Source organism: Lolium perenne, chromosome 2 (assembly GCF_019359855.2).
Source record: "Lolium perenne isolate Kyuss_39 chromosome 2, Kyuss_2.0, whole genome shotgun sequence".
NCBI lineage: Eukaryota > Viridiplantae > Streptophyta > Magnoliopsida > Poales > Poaceae > Lolium > Lolium perenne.
In genome coordinates, this window is record NC_067245.2 from 254,833,717 (window position 1) to 254,854,808 (window position 21,092).

A 21,092-nucleotide genomic window follows, 5' to 3' on the forward strand; every position below is an offset into this window, starting at 1 on the left:
GCCCGGGTGCACCGAACGCGGACACTTTCCACGACCGCGCAGCGTCCGCGGTGCGCCAGGTTTACGTTGCCGTGGACGGTCCAGTCATTATGCTCCGCTGGACGTGCTACCCGATGCATTTTTCGGCACAGCGGATGCAAACGTTTGTGTCGCTCCATTGGAGATGCTCCTTAGAACCAGGTGAAAAGTCACCTGTGCCCCTCAATCCTATCTTGTTGACCCAATTCACAAACTCACCCGACCTGCGCAGGTCGATTTCTTCCATGGCGCTGGCGATGCACACATCCCGCTGCCGGCCAACTGCACCACTCTCTCAGCAGCTCCCCTCCCCTAAACCGCCCGGATCCTCCTCCCGCCATCCATGGCTTCCCGTCCGGACCGCCCAAGGCGAGCAGCGCCGACAGCGTGGGACAACCGGAGCGGCGCTTCTTCCCCAGATGCTGCTCGTCCCAGACCCTCCCCCACTCCCCTCTGGTAATCCAGTTTCACTCCCTACTCCTCCTGCCCACCCTCTACTATGTCACCGTCCTTGAAAGTTGAAATTTTCCTAGCTCTGCCCCCAAATCGCAGAGCTCGCAGCCGCGGACGAGCTCGGGAAGGTCGGGGAAGGCGGCGCAGCGCGGGAGGGTGCTGGTGTCCAGGAGCATGTCTAGCTGACGCGCGGCGACGGCAGTTGTGCTATTTCTGTACGAGTCCTTGCTGCGGGCGTACAATGTGCCATCGTGTCGCGTGGATGAGTCGCATCTGCAGGTCGTCGTCATCGTCCAACATGCCGCATGGGTCGACAACAGGAAGACCCATTTCCGTCGGCGGCCGGGCACTTGGGCGACGCCGCCGCGGGTTAGTTCTCTCCCTCTTGGCTCTCAACCGGAGTTCCTACAGCGGCAACAAGTCGGATTTGAAAATCCGAATCTCTTCCACATTGTGGCCGCTACAAAAGAAATTCGGGCGATGCTCGTATCGTTCTTGGATTCGGACTACATCACCTACTCGGATCAGAAGTGATGCTTAGGCTGGTTCAGCTACCTTATAAGTGCAGCCAGGAGGAGCCTGCCTGTCGTCAGTGTGCTTCAACTGAGATCAGATAACACCTGTGGTTGGTGCGCAGAAGCAATTCGTCTTCCAAAAGACCTGGTTTTGCAGTTGCTCTCGTGAAGCCGTGAAGGCATCTAGCTTAGCCAGGATACTGATCTCGAGCCATTATGTTGAGAACTTTGCGTAAGCTCCTATCTGTTTCTTCCTGTTCGCTAAAGGAAATTCAGAGAAACTCGCCGCTTTTGGAAACTGAGGTCGTGGTCAGAAATTCGCCGGAGATTCCACAGGATGTATTGCTGGATATCTTTGCCCTCCTGGAGATCCCTGACCTCATCCGTGCCGGATCTGTCTGCTCGTCATGGCGCTCTGCGTGCACCACCATATTCAGCCAGCCTGAACTGTACAAAAGGCCTCAGACCCCTTGCCTCCTCTACACGTCCGAGTCTGCTGGTGAGAACGTAGCTTGTCTCTACAGCCTCGCAGAAAAGCGAGTCTACAATTTTACTCTTCCAGATCCGCCTATCCGCAGTAGGTATCTGGTTGGGTCCTCACATGGCTGGCTTCTTACTGCTGATGAGAAGTCCGAGCTACACCTTGTCAATGTGGCCACTGGTCAACAGATTGCTCTCCCGTCAGTAATCACCAATGAGAGTGTGAAGCCGATCTTTGACAACGCAGGCACAATTGACAAGTATGAGTTGTGGGACCCAATGCACGACATTGACTTAGACTTTCAATATATTGGTCACGATATGACAATTCATGCTCTCGATGAGCTTCGTGACGTCTTCTACCACCAATCTTTCATATTTCTTGATCCGTCCACAGGAAGCTACATTGTAGTTCTCATTCACGGTCTATCACTTCAGCTTTCGTTTGCAAGGGTAGGAGATTGCAAGTGGACCTTGCTGCCGCCAGGTTGGGACTACCAACAATGCATCTACACGGATGGTTTGCTGTACGCATTCACGAGATTCGGAAGAGTCGACACTTTTGATCTCACCAGTCCTACCTTCACAATGAATACAATTACAGATTGCATGAAGAATTATATCCCTGCGTGCATGTATGTTGTTCAGACTCCGTGCGGTGATCTGCTGCAAGTTCGCAGGGATTTTGACCTCATAGATACGGATGACAACAAGCTCATATGCAAGACCAAGAAAATATTGCTATATAAAGTTGATATGGCAGCAAAAGAGCTTGTGGAAATGAAGGACTTGCATGATCAGGTGTTGTTTCTTGGGTATAACCAGTCACAATCCCTTAGTGCTAAAGAATTTCCCCAGTTGAAGCCAAATTGTGTCTATTTCACAGATAGCGAGTCACATGTTTGGAAATATAAGAATTATTGCCGGGATATAGGTGTTCTCAACTTGGAAAATGACACCAGGGAAGAAATTTTACCTCAGCTTTGGTGCAGCTGGCCGAACCCCATATGGTTAACACCCAGTCTCGCAAGGATGAATTGGATTTGCACAAATACTTAGATAGATAACTTGTTGTAATTTTATAGCCCATTTCTTTGATGTCATTAGAACCTGTCCGGTAGGTTCATGTTGACCCAACTTTTCCAATCCTGTGGGCGCAAGCTATGACAACGGAGGCATGTTCCGTTTATCTTTTCTCCAAACATTAGTTGGCATATAGAGTATTTTTTACTTTCCTTTTCTGAACTGTCTAATACGTTTTCATTTAGAGTACATCTGTCTACACTACTAACCATTTGCATTACATTTTACCTTTTTAGTTTCCCTTTTCTTAAGATATAATCCTTGTAATAGTCAGGTTCCATTTAATTTGATAGTGTAGCTGAAAAGGCCGACAAACTAGCATGTAGACTGAACTCCAAGATTTTTAATGGGGAAGATTTACTTCATCCAAATTACAGTATAACATTAGTTTCTTACTGATACATTTTCTTAAAGTATGTTCAATAAATAAAGAACAGAAGTGGAAATATCTTTTGTGTTTTCCTATGTGTTACTGTGGAACAATCCTACTCTTTTGTCTTCATCTATACACAGGCATATCTAGCAGATTTCTCTGATATCATGCCTCTATTGTTACCAGTAAGGGACATTTTTATTCATTTGATGCTTTAATGCGCTTGAATCTATTATTAGATTATGTTTTTTTGTATTTTATTAACCACAGGAGATCGAGGCCATTTTGATTTTTTACCCGAACCAATTTGCTTCCATGTTTCATTATTTATGCCTCTACCACTGTTCCATATTAAGATACTGTGGATGAAAAGTGCTTCTTCATCCTACCAGCAAAGTTTTTGTTTTATAGAGCTCGTTATCCTGAAGTGCAGCCTTTTGTCACAAGTCGGAGTTTCGTGCAAATTTTAATGATGCCCTGCAGCGTTCCATGTCAAATGTACTTCCTTGCTCTTGCCATGTGTTTTGTTCTCATTTTATGGTCTATATAAATTATGTATTCATGAAAATTTAATGAACATATTCTGAATGTGGACTCAGGCTCACAGAAACCACTGGACAGTTGATATTTATAATACATATGTATTTGATACTCCCTCAGGTTCACAAAAGATTGCCACTTTGGACAATAACATGGCCTTCAAGATGCAACTCTGACCACTAGTTTCCTACTCTAATATATAAAACCCAAGAAAATTAGAAAATTCTAGAAATGGTTTTCATGATAAATCTATGCATGTAAATTTCAATTCTCCAATCTAAAGATCTAAAACAGGATTTTCCGTCATTTTTTCAAAAATTTGAATGAAATAATGCTGAAACCGCCACTTATTTGTGAAAGGGGGGGGGGTGGGGGGGGGGCAACTTTCCACTGTAAAGCAAGGTATCTTAAACAGCAATTTCACTATTCATGTCTCAACCTACTTTGTCCCTGTAGTTTCTACATTAAAAGTTCCACAAGAATTTCCATACAACTACAAACTTTTGAAGTCTTATGTGATGTTTATGCAATGCTATGACTTGTCAACAAATCTAATTTTGAATCTGGTTAATGATATTTTTTTGTGTGTGCATCTGTGTATTGATTGTTTAGCAATTTGGGATCTTTTTTTTTGTCTTGGATATTATGAGGGCTGGATGAGTGTCAACGAGACTCCATGACTTGCAGTTCTATTTCTCCTTTCTGTGCACAATGGTTACCATTCGAGTATTATGTTAAGCAGATGATGAGCGGATTAGCTTGAGTTTTGCTCTCTAGGTCAGTCAGTATTTGTGGCCTTCTCCTCCGGCCGCTCAAAGGCGTCGACATTCTGAAAGTTTGGTCTGGCCTCTGTTTCTCAATGAATCCTATTTGTTTTCCTGAAAACAAGATCTCCATCCACTAAAATTTCAAGCGATTTTGCAAGGTAAAAATGTCATTGTACTGTTCAAACTTTTTAAATTCTGCTTAGAAAGTTCTTCCTTTAAAATCTGTATAAACGAGTAGTGGATCCACACCACTTACCCATGTACTAATATTCATCTCCTGTACAAGTTAACATTCAGAATGTAAACAGAAAAGTGGATCCTACATGGTACTAAGGTGGTCATTATCTAAGAACATATATATGGACCTAAGATTGATAATCCTTGAACAACCTTCTTAAGTTTGCATGATACCAGCGACCACAGCATGAGCACTATACTATACGGCATACAAATTTAGTGCCAAAGTATCAAAAATTCATATCTTGCATTTTCTCTAAGGAGATGGCGACTGCAACTATTCATATCTTGCATTTTCTCTAAGTATATGGCGCATGCTTCTAACTCATTTTGTAATATATTCTATGTGCCCTGCAGTTTGTTGGTGTGTTGAATCTAAGTAATGGCTATTCGGTTTGGGGTGCTTCTGTGCACGAATACTTGGACCTTTCGAAGATGGCAGAAGGAGAACCTGGATAATCATCAGAATAAAATGAAGCTCAAGCACCAAGAGGAGATCATCGCGCAGCAGGGAACGGAGCAACAGAAAGCCTTCGTGATTCGTGCAAGGCGTGATCACAAACTGAACGGCAAGTTCAGCGGTCTGGATTTGACCACGTGAGGTGAAGCAACGGAGGAGATAGCTGCCAGTTGTCGGAGGCGTCGACAGCTGGAGGTGGGCCCACGTTCTGGAGATTTAACTTTTGGAAGCCAAATTGTAATCGAGCGTTGGCTCTGATCTCCTTCCTCCCTTGCTCCTCTCAACCCAGACTACTGCTTCTATTCTCCTTCCCTTTCTTGGATTTGAATCTTGTATCTGAATTCGTGGTGTTTCCCAATGGATTAATGAGGTTATAGATCGGGTGCGTATCACAGAAGGTAAGTTACAAGAATTCTGTCGAGACAGCAATTTCACTGTAAAGCAAGGCATCTTAAACAACAATTTCACTATTCATGTCTCAATCTATTGTGTCCCTGTAGTTTCTACATTAAAAATTCCACAAGAATTTCCATACAACTAGAAACTTTTGAAGTCTTACTCCCTCTTTTCCATAATGTAGTATGTTATGGCAAACTAAAAATATACTAATATTATGGAATAGAGGATGTACTTCATATCCCCTAGACCTTTACTGAACAGCACCCCAGAACATGTGCAGTCATGTGTCATTTTGCTGAATTCCTACCAGCATATATGGAAAATTTCTAGAGGATGAATTGTGTATACAACTGGTGTATAAACTGTTTTTGTCAACCTTTCTCTGATGGCACAACAGTGAGATACTATGATTTTCATCATGAATGAAAGAGTCGAAGCCAAAATGTACCAATAACCTCGATTGTGTACTCTAGAACGGGTGGAACTATACCAAATTCAGAGCCCAAACCCAGCATTCATACGCCTCTGTTTACTACATGAACTGACTAATTGCAGTGATTATACAGACAACCATAACCTAAGCTTTAAGCCAATACTGAACAATGGTTGCGCGGTTGATACTCCTGTCCTGTCCAAACTGACTGAAGACCAGGTCGATAATTTCTACATGTTGTGGCAGAGAATCTGGTGCATGCCGATCTCTCTCTTGTTCCTTCCTGTGACCCAGCAACCTGTTCTCTTGCACACGTGGTCCCTCCTCTTGATGTTGTGAGCATCTTTTAGATGGCGGCGGGCCTAAACAGAAGATAAAAGGATTAGATTCATTTCATATTGTGCTATTAGTTCACAGAATATAACGAGGAGAGAGAGAGAGAGAGAGAGAGAGAGAGAGAGAGACCGCGTCCTCTCGATTGGCGATTGCAGGAAGTTTATCCCTCTGCTCCAAATAGCAAATGAGGCACAGAGTTGTATCCTTGCCCTTGCTCTTTCCCCTGAGCTCCTGATTTTTGATCCAATACTTGAGGTGTAACTCTTCTTCTTCTTCTCTTTCATTATCTTCCTTCTGAGCTACTTCTTGTCCTTCAGGCTCAAACATTTTCTTGATACAGAAATCATTATCTTCTTCGTCTTCACTTTCATCACCCTACAAAATATTATTGATTCAGAACTTGCATGGCTGTAAACAGGCCGTGTAACTCCCAAGAATGTGAGGGCTCCCATTTTGTTAATTACTACTGTAATACTTTGTATGTATTGCTAATGAATGGATTACTGAAGCAGTAGGTGTTTGCGTAAACAGAACACTCCTCTTTACCGGCAAACTAACACATCAACCTCTTGATCTTTTACTTTTCAACCAGTGCTCTTTCCATCAATCAGCTGGTACGTTCTAGTACACTCTAATTAACATATGTGTGCAGTGAGTGTTTTGGTTCACATTTTTATTTTGTTCTTTTGGCCAATTTTTGTGTGTGCTATATCAATGGGACTCTTGTCCAAATCGCACCTAGCTACTAGAGTAATCTCATCTGGCTAGAAGATACCATATTAACAGTAAAGAGTCCCAATAATCTTTTTATTGCAAGATTTAGTTCTTTTAGAAGGTTATACTACCATAATGTTCGGTAAAAATGACTTTTAGTTGGATACTTCATAGTTAGGGCCTAAATTGTATTTCCCTACCGGGCCCTGGCTGGCTCTAAACCTCTACTTGTGAACTGAAAGCCGTGAAACCCCAAGTACCTAAACTGAACAGAGTATTCAAAATTCATTAAATCAAACAAATCATCAAAAGTTTCTAGATTGTGCAGAGTATGACCAGAACATGCAAAACATGATGAGGGGTTGTGAAACTCCACGATTCTGAAGTGAACACGATTCTGAAGTGAACACGATTGAACAGAGCAGTTGTTACGCTCTAGCAGACTAGGACTCTTAGTTGGATACTTAACAATTAGGGCCTAAATTATAGTTTCCTTCCGGCCCCTGGGTGGCTGTAAACCTCTACTGTTGAATTGAAAGCCGTGAAACCCCAAATTCCTGAACTGAACAGAGTATTGACAAATCCAACTGTGCAGAGTACTGAAGACTGATCCAAACATGTAACAAGATTGTAAAACCCCAAGACTTTTGAAACTCCACGATTCTGAACTGAACAAGATTGAACAGAGCATTTAAAGCAGAGCATCCAAAGCAGAATGAGGGATTGTACCTGAAGCACAAAAGCTGGCGGCCGAGTCGGCCTGGCAGGAGGCGAAGCACGGCGCGCAGGCGTCGGGCGAGGTAGGCGCGGCGGCGGGGGGACAGGAGTCCAGCGCGCCCGCGGTTTCTTTGGCTTGAGCCACCCATTGGAGGGGTCGGGGTCGGGGCAGACGGCAACCACCCTTGGCTTGGGCGTGGGGACGGCGTCCAACTCGCTGGCCGGCCTTGGCTCGTTGACGGCGGCATTGGGCGCGCGCTGTTGCTCGGCGATCGTCGGCCTGAGGGCGTCGTGCTCGATGACGATCGGCTCGAGGGCGAGTTCTTGGGCCGCCCGCTCGGGACGTCCGCCTTGCCGTTTCTTGGGCGCGTCTTGTTGCCGGCCTTCCGTGTCGGCCTCGGCGACGACGGCGGGCGCGGGAGCGTCGGGCGTGGGCTCGTGAGCGGCGACGACGACAGCCGCGGGCTCGATCAGCCCGTCGGGCTGCTGGGACGGAGAGGGGTTCGCCGCCGTGGGGTTCTTGGTGCGTGGCCTGCGGCGCCGCTTCTTTGACCCGTTCTTGGTCTGGCTGGCGGGGATGACGAGCTCGGACGCCGACTGGTGCGCGGGGACGACTGGCGGGGAAGAGGAGTCGAGTGTGAGCTCTTGGGGGATTTCCCCTTTCTTGGCTTCTCCCCGGTTCTTGGTTTCCGCCAGCTTGGCCGGCGCGAAGTGCCGGTGCAGAAGCTGGAGAAGCCGGCGCAGCCAGTTGGCCCAGCCCTCCGGTGGCTCCTGGGAGGACTTTGCCGCGGATCCTTCGCCGTCTTCCAGCCTCTTCCCTCTGCCCCGGTTCTTGGTTTCCGCCACCATGGCCCGCGCGAGGTGCCGCTCGAGAAGTCGGCGCAGCCACTCGGCCCAACCCTCCGGTGGCTCGCCATTAGCCATCTTGGCGGAGAAGCGGGAGGAGAGGAAGAGAATCGAGGAGGAGCGGGAATGATCGGCGATTGTATTTCTTGCAGGGGGGCGAGCGAGGAGGGAGGACAGGAGGGACAGGGTGGAGCGGGAGAGAAGAAGGACGGGACGGTTTATAAAACCTCTTCGGGTGCTGGGCTTTGGGCCCGGCACATTTCAGCCCATTCGTTGTGTCGTTTTTTTTTTTCTGTTGCTGCCAGTACGTATGGTCGTCTCTCCGGGCTCCGGCGGCGGCGACGGCCGTGGCAGCAGGTGCGCGGCGCGGGCTGGACGGAATTTGTTTAATTTCGTGTGTTACGGAATTTGACCAAACCCGAAACACACTACTAGCTGACTAGTTGGGTCCGACCGAGCCAGCACCGGCCCGACCGAACCGAACCACCACTCCGACCGAACCCAAGCAACACCCTAGCCTCGCGCCGCCTCCCTCCAGCTCGAGCGCGTCACCTCGCCCCCGGTGGCTGCTAGCGCCGCCGGTCCGTTGCCCTCTCCTGCCGACGACACACGCGGTGGCGGCGGCGGCGGGCCCTGTCCCCAAAGCCGGGCGGGGGTCCTCTGCCCGCGGCACGCGCGGGAGGGACCGGAGGCCGGGGCGGCGGCCCCTGGTGGTTGGAGATGCGGTGCTGCGGCCAGCCGCGCGGGCTGCGTGGCGGCGCTCTTGGGCGCCGGGGCAGCGGCCCCGGGATTCATGGCTGCGGTGGCGGTGCACCTCGACGGCGCGGCTCTGGTTTGGTGGATGCGGTGGCCGGCGGTGTTCAGCGGCTGCAGGTGTGCTGGCTCCTAGCAGGCAGCGTGGCTCTGCACTCGCGCAGAGCAAATGCGTGAGGGCAGCTGGCCTGGCCTTCCTAGGTGGTGGGTGGCGTGGTGCTTCAGAGCCAATTTCTTGGCTGCTGATTGATGCAGCTGGTGTATCTCTGCCCTTCTGCAAGACTTCAAGCCCGTGGGTTTTCTGGGCGGCATCGCTGAGGCAGTGGGTGCCATGACGGCGGTCCGGTCTTGTCGTGGTCGTCTGGCCAGCAAATTTGGCGGCCTGATAGAGGATCTTGTTTGGTCCAGCGACGAATGGAAGTCGAGGCAGGGGCGGCCTCGGAAGGCGGTGAAGATCGACCACGCGGGGTGTGGTAGTTCCTTGGATGCCGGGGTGGCGGCCACCGGCTGCTGTGGGCGTCAGCGTCTCCCCTCTAGCCAGTGGTCTTGCTTGCCGGGTGGCATGGGCTCTTGTCAAGGTAGTTCATTGGAGGCAGTGGCCATGTGTTTTCGGACGCAAGTCTTGCCTGACTTGGTCGGTGCCGGCAAAGACGGCGCTTGTGGGCGCCGTTTTCCTCCTTGGAGGTGTTTCGTGGAGTCTCGACAACCCTCCGTCCATCATTCCAGGATGAAAACACAGATCCGGATGATGGCGGCGCCTTTGGATATCGTGCCTCCTTTGAAGCGTCGGAGTGTTATGAGCCACTCTTGGCGATGCTACGGCTACAGGTTGGGTCGATGTCTTTGGGTACTGTTGGTGTGCTAGTGCGGCTGGTTTATTTCTTGCGCCCTGCCTCCCCCCACGAAGCTTGAAAGGCCTGCGGGTGACGGTGTGTGAACATGTTTCTGAACTTAACCGTTACTGTACTCCTTGAGACAAACCTGCTCCTAACTTCCTATACAGATTCTATTGCAACAGGATCTAGCTTTTTTTTGTTTCTTTAAGTATTGATAGTTGACATCAAAATAGTTTTAGAATGAAAATGAGCAAACATACATATCTGTTCCAAAAATCATTTCCTTTTGTATTACTAGTTCATTGACATTCTTACTCCATGTTAAGTGTTAACTTGACTTCAATTTACTTGACCTGTCCAAGAATGCAGAGAAACTAGCATCCAGACAGTATAAATGTTTGATGCTTGACAGGAGTGAAGGATACTTCTTCATTCATGAGACAAGATATGCAAGAGAATACATAACTCAAAACTGAAGGTACATGGCTTCACTATCTTTGAAATGGATGCTCTCCTTCTATTGTCTTACTGCATTTGAAGGTTTGCCCTGTTAGAATGAGTTTGCCTCAGCTATGCTTGTAGTACTAGTACCTTGTCTGCCTAACTCTCGTTTTGGGTCATATGATCAACTAAAATAGCAGGATACAACATCAACTTTCAAGTGATAGTGTGCACATTTGAGTTTTTTTTATGTTAGCTCTTAACTTGATCAAGCTAGATGCGAAGAACTGAACATGTATTCCTATGCTGTTTGACATAAGTTATGGTTAGCAAAGCATTTGGTATCGTGTGTAAGTTCTCTCATTTCTCAGTATGCTGTGTGATGTATTAATCAATTACGTGACCAACAGTTCCTTCCTTTTGCTTATTCTACCTCATTTTCTTGCCAGCTTGGCATTGGCAGGAATATACGTTATCCTGCAGAACCCAAACTTTGACAGAAATTTGCTTTTATGTCAGTTAAACATCAGAGGTACATGACAGGAACATTAACCTTCAGGCATAGTTTTCTTTTCCTGGGATGCTGTACCTGACGGTTATTTTACTGTCGAGTCGTGGTGCACAGACTTAGTCCTTTTTATCGTGCCACATTTGTAGACTCATATCAGACAACCGCACATCTTGACATTTGTAAACATGCATTCTAGTTATGAAATATGACTTCAGATATAGATACTTCTATGAACCAAACCTACTACTTGAGCTAATTGTTCAAGTTTCAATGTAGTAGAGTAGATTTTTGTATCTCTCTGACTGTATTTGAAAAGAATTATTCATGCATGCTGCCTGCAACTCAAACTTACTGCTTGCTGTTTTAGAACTACTCTCTTGCCTCAGTTGCAGTACACTACTGTTTTTGATGTATAAAAGGGTTCTCATAGTTGAAATCTCCTGAATGATTCTTGTAAGATATATATTTTGTGACACCAACGTCGAACATAGCTGGTGCAATCTGTGGGTTAAGCCTGAACTGAATTTATGGTTTACAAACAGAAGCATGTGTATGAAACTCCGTAAAATTCTATTCTATTAATTGCAAACAGAATTTGAGTACTTGCATCATTATGTTATCTCCTGGATGAGTTTGTGAGATGGTAGTTTACTAATTTACAGTTTTTAATCAGAATTTTGTGACAATTCTGTGCTATACATGGTGGTTCTCCTTTGCATGCATAATGTACTGGTGGTTCTCCTTTGCATGCATAATGTACCAAGTTCCTTCAGTTTTGTATTACTGGACCTAACCAGATGGTCTTTTTGTTCTGTTGTTACGTAACCTGGACTGATCACCAGCAGAAGTTGGAACTAAGATCTTCGACACTTGGTGCAGGCATACATGCTTGGATGGAGAACTAACCTGAATACCTGATGCATTGTTTCTATAGCGAGTTATTTGTGTTAAGTTGCTACTCTTTTGCACGAGAGCTTTCCCATGTGTCCATGTATGTATCTAAGAGTTATGTATCCATTGAGCCCCTACCTATTTTTACTTTGTGCGGAAGGGTTTTCAGCCCTTATAACACATGCTGAAGAGCAAGGAAATTTAATTGGAGTTAAAGTGTGCCGCAATGCACCATCTGTGTCTCATTTGCTATTTGCAGATGATTCATTCATTATTCATTCTCATGGAAGCGGATGATGCTAATGCCACATGTCTGAAAAATATTCTTGATTTATATTGTGCATCGTCGGGGCAGATTGTGAGTGATGGAATCAAGTATTTTCTTTAGTCCAAATACACCACTAGACAGGAGAGTGGAAGTTTGCACAAGACTGAATATAGTAACAGAGGCTCTCTCAGATAGATATCTTGGGCCCCCTCTGTTGGTTGGTGCTGAAAGAAGTGACTCTTTCCAATATTTAGTGGAAAATCATTGCATGGAGTTCTCCCATGTCTCGGCGTATTGGCAAACAGACATATACCCACAACGGCTCAGTGCCCAATATGCAAGATACAGTGTGAAGATATAAAACACACCTTATTTCAATGTGAAAAGGCAATAAGTATGGAGATCTGTATGATTGGAGAAATTGGTGGTTGAAGCAATAGATACAGCCAGAGCGGGAAGTGCAATTTTTGAATATATGATCTGCTACAGTAATTTTATACAGTTACAGATTTCTGAACCTGACTGTAGGGAACTAATATTGGTGACTGCCTGGTATATTTGGTGGATGCGAAGAAATGTGGTGAATGGTGAAAAGGAGCAGCGGATAACTGATGCAGCTTTGTCTATTAGAGTACTAACTGCAAATTTTACCAGATCATTGAAAAAAGGGATCCAAGAGAAGACTAGTTCCTGGCAGAAACCACCTGAAAATTTCGTTTCAGTAAATATTGATGCTGCCTTGGACTTATTGACTATGATACAAGGAGTGGGGTTACAGGTGTAGTAATTCTGGATAGTATGGGGAAGTTCATGGCTGCAAGCAGTCGAAGAGTGAGTTTTGCATTTGATGCAGGTACTACTGAAGCTTTGGCGTTGCGTGACGGAATTGCCCTAGCAAATCAGATTGGGGTTCACAGATTAATTATACAGTCTGACTGCAAGGACGTTGTGGACACAATGGTGGAAGGTTGAGGTTCAGCGTCAGCTGCCTGTGAAATATATCAGGATATAGCTATTCAAGCATGTTCCTTTGTCAAAATTTGCTACGTTTATTGTCCTAGGGATTCAAATGTGGTAGCCCCATACTTTAGCTAAAGAATCAGGAGATCAGTCTGTTGTGTGGGTAGATGATCCACCTAGTTTTATTGTTCAAGCTTTGATAAACGATGTAATTACTATTTCATTGTTCAATAAAGCTTCCCATGGTGGCTTTTCCTCAAAAAAAAAAAAGATTATGTGTTAAGTTGCTACTCTTTTGCGTGAGAGTTGTCCCATATGTTCGTGTATATATCTAACTGGCTGTGAAATGTGAACGGAAATAGATCACTTTCAGGTACAAAAAAGACATGGTCTTGCCCTTCTAAAGCAACAGTGAATTTTGGTGAGACATGGTCACATGGACAAAATATTATAATATACACTCCGAAACAAACCTTGACCCGACGAAACATCATGTATCAATCTAAAATATGGGGAATGGCACCTGAAATTACTGGAGTATATGAGGCGACCACGGAGCCCCCCACCTTCCCCGCCTCAGAACCCTCCCTCCTCTCCTTCCCCCGTCGGCCAAAGGCCAGGCGGTTTCCCCTTTCCCCCGCGCTTGGAGGGCTCGACGAGGCGAGCCCCTTCCTTGCGGTGGGGAGGCTCGCCGGCTCCGTTCTAGGTTGACGCTACTTCGGCCATTGGGGGCCGTGAGGGCGGCGGCCGTGGCGTGGCTGGGGCTTCGCGCACGGTGCTGCCTTGGCTGCCGCCGGCCGCGTTCGTTGGGCTGCCTAGGATTTGGTTCTTGGCTTCCTAGGGTTAAGTTTTGAGCCCAGCATGGCTCCCGCCATGCATGGTCGCGGCGAGGTGGGCGGATGTGTCGGGGTTGCCTGGGCGGCGCCCTGACCGCCGGTGTGTGGGTGGGCCCATGGGCCTAGATATGGGCCAGGAAGGCCTAGTTGCCCCACTGCCCCTGTCGGCCATGGGTGGGTGGCCGGAGTCCATTTCCGCCACCATGCCCGGCCCGTTGCTAGCCGTGCTCGCTCTGAGCTGGTTGCTCGGGTGCTGGTGACCTGTCCGCTCAGCGCTGTTGGTGCCCTGTTGGCCTTCGTGCAGTTCTGGCATCTTTCTGCTTCATGCCCTTGCTGGCTTTCTGGGATGGGGTCCCTAGGCCGGTGCGTGCTTGCCGGGTAGGCTGCATGTTCAGTACTGCAGGTACTCTCGTGCTTGCTGCGCTATGTTCTCCCTCTGACTAGTTTGGTTGTGCTACTACAGGTGCTTGCCCGCTGGCAATGTTGTGGTTGTCGCGGTGCCACCGAACTAGCATCTTGGACGTTTAGTTCGGGTCCGGCCTGGCCTTCCGAGCCAGCTCTTGCGTTCCTCTATGGACGAGTCTAGTTGGGGCTAGTTCATAGTGCGGTTTTGGTTGGTGGAGCGGTGGTGATTTCTGCTATGTTCGCTCTGCGTCCTCGCAATGGCGAGCGGATTTTGGACCAGGTTTGAACCTCGGCGAAAGTCGCGCACGGCCTTGGTCCATGCCGGTGTCAGCGTCACCTGCGGGTGTCGTTTCCTTGTTGAAGGCGTCCCGATGATGTCCCTACTGTTCGAGATGATGAACTCCATCCCTTCGCCTCAACCTGCTCCCCCTGGGGGGATTGCTTCGTGCTACCCTCTCTGGTAGTGTCTTGTGGATCACCCTGTGACCTCTCATTGGTGTCGCATCCCTCTCGCAACATCGGCCTGTCTACATTTACACGGCTCTGATGCGATAGCGCCTTGGGGGGCTTTGCTAGGTTGGGGTATGGTCGTAGCTCCTGCCGGTGTGCCTATCCCAAATGCCATGGGAAGATGATATGTTTTTGGTCTGGTCCTAGCCCGAGCTCCAGGGGTGGTGGTTCTCGGATCTGGGTGAAAACTTTGCAGCGTCTCTGCCGACGACGATGACGCGTTCTTGCACCATTCACCTTCTTGGAGGCGTCGCCGCGTCTCCTTTGGTTCCTCAAGCTATGCTAGGTGGCTGGCCCGTCGTTGAGTTCCCCTTGGGTTGTAGTCTTGGTGCGGTGGAGGTTTGTTGGTGTGGACACGGTTGTGATTGCTCCGGTGCAATAGAAGACAAGGCTCCCTCTTCATGGGTCAAGCTGGCGCTTCGTGTGTGTTTTGTAACTCATGGTGTAACTTCTAGCCGGTTGATAGCTTCTTAATTCAAAGCGGGCTCATTTCAAGCCTTCCATAAAAAAATCTAAAACCTGGCAAATTTCAGTGGATCTTAAACATCTTAGTAAGTGATGCAACCCGACCTTGGGTCTTATCCGCATCATGGTCGTCATCAAGAACTACGCTCAAGACCGACGTCACGGAAGCATGGAAGAGGAGACGGGAGAAGACTTGGCGAAACCAGCGCACAAACCGGCGCCGCTGGCTCCCACGCCGATCCCAACCGGCACGCCGAAACGCTCGCCGAACGAGAACCGGCGCCCAGCCCGGCGGTCTTATCGCCGGAATGCCCCGGACATGCTACTTTACCCCCTATGCTATTTGTATGCCTAAACTACCCATCCTTTAGTGGCTCCCTATATATAGGCTCCCACCTCCCCTTCATGAGGTTAGACATAATTTGAGTGAGAACTTGGCTTATGCCTCCACAATCCTTTTGAGATTAGGGAAACTGTAACACCCCGACCACCCCTGGCCGGGCCTATTACCCCTGGCAGCTCTCTAGGATCTCTAGACTAGCCCCACAGATCAACACATGCCTTTGTTGTGCACTTTGTCCTCACTCATGCGCACCCGGGAACTACTTCCCGGTCGGTCACCCATCCTCAAATTACTCCGGGCCAAGAACGCTCAACCTCGGAGTTCTTTGCTAAGCTTCCGGAAAAGAAGTTGCAACTTGTTGGTATGGATATCCTATCAATCCTATTAAGCCATGGGCCAGGATGTCACACTCATCCCCCTTTAGAAGATCGACGCCCTCGTCGATCAGCCCCAAGCCAGGAACGTCCCCTCTTGGCACACGTATGTGCGTCCAGTGCCGTCACATGTGTCATGCCGTGTGCCACGACGGGCCACACCAGTAATGCGCCACATGCCCGAACCCCTGACCCGCACACGCCCGTGTAACCGCGAAGGTCGGCTCTGATAGAAAATGTAACACCCCGACCACCCCTGGCCGGGCATGTTATCCCTGGCAGCTCTCTAGGATCTCTAGACTAGCCCCACAGACCAACACATGTCTTTCCTGCGCACTTTGTCCTCACTCATGCGCCCCCGCTGGAACTACTTCCCGGTCGGTCACCCATCCTCAAATTACTCCAGGCCAAGCACGCTTAACCTCCGGAAGCTTAGAAGTTGCAACTTGTTGGTATGAGTATCCTATCAATCCTATTAAGCCCTGGGCCAGGATGTCATAGAAACTCCCTCCTTAGATTACCAAATCTATTGTACGAGGCACTCCTCATATGATTGATCTTTCATACTTGTGATTCTACCTCGATCTCTCACTCGTGTGACTCTATTGATCGTATACCGGTCTTTCTCTCGGGGATTCAACCTCGTGTCTTTCTCTCGAGAGATTCTATCGGGATAGTGGTTCGGGCTATCGGGAGTAAACCGGAATTGTATCGGGTTGGTGTGCGTTTGCGTGTGTTCATCGTCTTCTTCGCCGTGTTCTTCGTCGTGTTCTTCGTGTTCATCCCTCTCCCCCTCGTGTTCTTGGTCAATCGGGCAACCGATGTGGCCTTAGGCCCGTTTTGACGAGCGTTTCGGCGCCGGTTCTCGTTCTGCGAGCGTTTCGGCGCGCCGGTTGGGATCGGCGTGGGGGCCGGCGGCGCCGGTTTGTGCGCCGGTTTCGCCAAGTCTTTTTCCGTCTTCTCTTTCATGATTCCGTGACGTCGGACTTGAGCGTAGTTATTGATAACGACCATGATGCGGATAAAACCGAAGGTCAGATTGCATCAGTAAGAACATCCAGATCACCTTCATCCGTGTCGTGTACACTCTATGTCTCTGGATGTTTCGGAGTTACCTTGTATAATTTCTTCAGTGTGTAAAGACTGAACTATGTAAAGCACAACGGAACTGACTTCTTTGAAACTTTACTATTGTCATAGGACGCACAATTTCTCTTCGAATTACATTCAACACAAGGGAATATAGATATCTGATAAAAACAAACGTAGCATGAGAATATCATTATTTATACTCCAACAAATATCCAAATCAAAAGAAAATCGAGACGGCCTAGTTCTCTCTAGATGGGTCGAGGACATGCCCTGCAAACACAACTGCACCGGTCGTCTCCTCCACTATGAAGTAGGCAAACGGATGGTCAGCGACAAAATCTACTTGGGGAGGTGGCGGCCGTGGTCTCATCGAACATCCTATCCTTATGCTCATCATGGTGACAGCCGCAGCTTCGGTGCCTTCCTCGTTTACCTCGATAATCGCCTTATGAAAGACATCACTCAGGACCAATGGCAAGCCGGATTCATCAGGCTCTACCATGTCAGACAGATCGGCTTGGTCACTGAATGGCAACTGAAGCCCCAGCTTTTTGAGAATGGTGACGACGCTGTTTTCGAAGGACAACTTAAACTTTGGGACCCGGAACTCGTCGACTTCGACCTTCTTCTTCGGCAGGTGCTCGTGCAGAAAGTCGGGCTGGGATGCTATCATGTCAACCAGGTTCGGCAAACCGTCGCGGGCATCAGGGAGGAAGATGCACATAGAGAACTGTGTAGGCTTGTCAGAGGACACCTTGGTGCGCTTGTTACGATCAGAGGACTCCTTCGCATAGCCTGTCAACACTCGGCAAGTCAGCATAATGGAGTAATTAAGATTTTGGAGAAATACGGTCATAAGGGCATCTCCAACCGGGCGACCCAAACGGACGCGCTGGGCCGTCCGTTTTGGGCCGTTTGGGTGGCCGAACGGACACCCGGACAGCGCCCCGCGTCCGCGTGTCCGTTTGGGTCGCACGCTGCGCCCAACGCGCGGACGCACCGCATATGTAATTAAAATAACAAAATAAAAATAAAAAAGGAAAACAGCCAAAAAAAATATTAAACTAGTGGTTAATTAAACTTAGCCCTATTTTGGGCAATTTTTACACAAAAGAAAGCCCTATATGGGCTTTAAACTAAAATAAAAAAAGAAACCCTACACAGGGTTTGCGAGCACGGTGGCCGCCGGCAGTACTACCCCCAGTAGTACTCGTCATCGTCGGCATCGATGACGACGACGCCCCCCGGCGGCGACGCGCTGGGCTCGACACGCCGGAGGGCACCGGGGACTCCGGCCAGGGCTCCCACTGCGCCCTTTCCCAGGCGGACTGCGGGTTCGGCGGGCTCGCCGGCTGCGCGGCCGTGCCCTGCGGGCGGACTGCTGCCGGAGCTGCTCCTCCGCCGAGCGCGTGGCACAGCGCTCCTCCTCCGCCGGAGCGCTCCTCCTCCGCCGGGCGCGCGGCCCGGCGCTCCTCCTCCCGGAGCGCCGCGACGCGTAGCCTCCTCTGACGGCGCGCCGGCTCCGGGAAGGCCCACGCCTCCGCACAGGGCGTCCTCCTGGGCCTTCCTGGCCGCCTCCTCCAGCGCGGAGGTGCGCAGCGCCTCGGCGAGGTGCGGCCATTTGGCCGGCTCGTCGAGGTCCTGCTGCTCGCGGTGCGCCGCGAGCGCCGCCCTGCAGCTCCGGGTCGTTCTCCTCCTCCTGGGGCTGCGGGCTGGGGCTGGGGCGCGGGCTCGTTGATGTAGAGGCCGCCGGGGCGGCGGCCAGCCCGCCTAGCAGGTGTGGCTGGCTGCGCGCGAGGCCGCGCCGTCGCGGATGTGAAGCATGTGCGCCGGCGCGCATCGTGCTCCACCTCGAACCACAAGTCCCGGTTGGGACTTGCGTCGCCGTCTGTGGGTCCTGCCGGAGGTCCGCCGGCAGGCGGCGTGGCGCCTCCGGATCTCGGCGTAGCGGGCGCGGCCGGAGCCGGGATGGGCGGCACGGAACCCGATCTGGGCTCGGGTGCCGGCCGTGGGGAGGTGCACGTCCACCCACGGCATTGGGGCGCCGGCGTCCCCGGAACATCTGCGCCACCGCTACGGTGACGTAGATCCGGTCGCGTGCGGGAGGCGCCGGCGGCCCATTGCGAACGCCGGCGGCGCGACTTGCCGGCTGCTGCCGGCCTCGTGGTCGTTGGCGGACGGCTCGAACTCGCGCTTCGGGGCCATGGCGGCGCGGAAGCTTCGAGCTCGCGCGTGCGGCCGGAGTGGAAAGTGGGGACTGGATAGGGACAGTCCCCTTCCCCAGTCCACATTTAATAGGGCCGGGGCACCGAGTGGGCCAGCCGAGGCGGACGGGGCGGACACGCGAGGACGCCGCGTGCCATCCGCGGCCACGCAAACCCGGCCCAGATTTGGGCCGGGTTTGCGTCGTTCCGGACGCCGCGGCCGTCCGCTTTTGCGGTGCGTCCCCGCGTTGGGCCGGGTTTTTGTCCGTTTCAACCCATCCGGACGCGCGGGCGCGGGATGGGTCGCCCGGTTGGAGATGCCCTGAGGATGGCCTCCCAGAGTATGTATTGGAGGTAGAGATCGACACGTATAGTGTGGCCTGATGGATTACCTTGCGCTTGTGCCATCTGGTACCGGAGTTTCAGCACCTTGAATCCGTCGTGCACCGCGATGAACTGGGACGACCGGCTCTTCATGAAGGGCACATCGTCGACGGTGCCGCCGTCCAGGCGGTAGAAAAGCTTGTTGGTTGTGCGCTTCTTGTCGAAGGGCCTTTCCCACTTGCCCTTGAAGTATATGGCGTTGCCGAGCACCACGCGGGTGAGCGGGGTGATTGATCGCGGACCGAAGATGGATCCGATCAGATTGCTCGTGGCATGCGCTACCCACGCGTTGATCTGGCTCCGTGCTTCCTCTGGGTTGTTGATGAAGTCGACGGTGCTGGCCTCTGCCTTGTACGTGCCGGCGACGACCTCCAGGAAGGCTGGTTTCAGAGGACGCGTGAGCTCGCTCCAGATGCCGCACGCGAAGGCGACGCGCGGACCACCGGAGTCGGATTGGTCCTTGAGTGCGTCCGCCGTCACACGGGCGACGATCTCTTCGAGCTGGCCGCGTGATCGGGCGCCGACGACGCCGAGGATCTCGTCCAGGGTGGATCCCCGAGCACCGGCGGCCACGAGCGCGAGCGCGGCGTAGATGGACAGCGGCGAGAACACCAGGTTGTTTTCAGCGTTCTCCTCGGCCAGGGACCTTGCGAGACCGGCAGAGAGCGCCGCCAGGCCGACAAGGTCAGCCTGCGCCATCGGGTTCCTCGTCGCTTCCATCGCTGACTCTCGACTCTCGAGAGAAAATCTCGTGGAGAAAAGAGTAGGTGACCACTTCTTTTCCCTAATACACGCTATTTCTCCTAATAAACCTCTAACAAGAATCGGCTTTATTTAGGTCGGTTCTCAAGCGAGGTAAATTTGGGACAAAATGGAAACAATTTAACATTTTCTTAAATTGGAAACAATCTATATTGGCAGGTTTTGTTTTCTTCTCGGAATCTTTTGGCTTTTAGTTTCCTTTCGTGCTTCGTATCTCTACTACTCGTAGTGTGTTGATGAAGGACATGTCTCTCGGATAGAGATTTGGTACACATGAGTACCAGTAATCTCTTTTCAGAAAACTAATTAAATGTTAGAAAAATCTGAAAATAAATCATGATGTAGTCAGTATTGTATCCCACAACATTTTCAACTGAAAATAGTATGTATTTTGGGCTGCACAAAAATAACAAATATGTGGATCTGAGTATAGTGATTCAAATCTCCAAAAAGATTTAGACTTTGTCATTTTTGTGTAGCTCAGAAAATAAAACGTTTGTAATTAAGATTTTATACATTAGTGGAATACATAATTATCTACTTTTCGAATTTTGTTACATAATTTTTTGAAATATACAAATATAATTTTCAAATTTTTTAATACAATAAGAACACTGGTGCCCATGATCCAAAAGGACTTTTCGATGCCTCTCACGTTATTGCCAGTGGTGTAGTAGGTAGGTTCA

At 49.8% G+C, this 21,092-nt stretch overlaps 2 protein-coding genes and 2 long non-coding RNA genes across 5 annotated transcripts; 3 read left to right on the top strand and 1 right to left on the bottom strand.

Annotated features, from left to right (window-relative positions):
• The first annotated feature begins 201 nt into the window (after positions 1 to 201).
• LOC127335648 (F-box protein KIB4) lies at positions 202 to 2,705 on the top strand. Of its 2 annotated transcripts, none has more exons than XM_071826638.1 (2): positions 202 to 474; positions 552 to 2,705. In XM_071826638.1, the coding sequence occupies exon 2, from the start codon at positions 1,203 to 1,205 to the stop codon at positions 2,523 to 2,525; it is 1,323 nt and encodes a 440-aa protein (XP_071682739.1). In that variant the 5' UTR covers positions 202 to 474; positions 552 to 1,202; the 3' UTR covers positions 2,526 to 2,705. The 2 variants fall into 2 exon arrangements, with proteins under 2 accessions (XP_071682739.1, XP_051218330.1); XM_051362370.2 differs by having other exon boundaries at positions 571 to 2,705.
• Positions 2,706 to 3,847: 1,142 nt separating this feature from the next.
• LOC127335650 (uncharacterized) lies at positions 3,848 to 5,388 on the top strand. Its single transcript, XR_007872912.2, has 2 exons — positions 3,848 to 4,387; positions 4,824 to 5,388. It is a non-coding gene; the product is annotated as an uncharacterized lncRNA (long non-coding RNA).
• Positions 5,389 to 8,623: 3,235 nt separating this feature from the next.
• Positions 8,624 to 12,030, top strand: LOC139836153 (uncharacterized). Its single transcript, XR_011752531.1, has 2 exons — positions 8,624 to 10,438; positions 11,758 to 12,030. It is a non-coding gene; the product is annotated as an uncharacterized lncRNA (long non-coding RNA).
• Positions 12,031 to 17,158: 5,128 nt separating this feature from the next.
• Positions 17,159 to 20,406, bottom strand: LOC127335653 (putative serpin-Z8). Its single transcript, XM_051362373.2, has 2 exons — positions 19,653 to 20,406; positions 17,159 to 17,851 (listed from the first exon to the last, which is right to left on the bottom strand). The coding sequence occupies exons 1-2, from the start codon at positions 20,362 to 20,364 to the stop codon at positions 17,295 to 17,297; spliced, it is 1,269 nt and encodes a 422-aa protein (XP_051218333.1). The 5' UTR covers positions 20,365 to 20,406; the 3' UTR covers positions 17,159 to 17,294.
• Positions 20,407 to 21,092: the final 686 nt, after the last annotated feature.

Excerpts from the sequence above, each read along its gene's own strand:
- LOC127335648 (XM_071826638.1), top strand. The coding sequence starts at position 1,203 with ATGTTGAGAACTTTGCGTAAGCTCCTATCTGTTTCTTCCTGTTCGCTA.
- LOC127335653 (XM_051362373.2), bottom strand. The coding sequence starts at position 20,364 with ATGGAAGCGACGAGGAACCCGATGGCGCAGGCTGACCTTGTCGGCCTG. Across the intron at positions 17,852-19,652 it reads CCAGATGGCACAAGCGCAAG|GCTATGCGAAGGAGTCCTCT; the intron begins GTAATCCATCAG and ends GAGTGTTGACAG.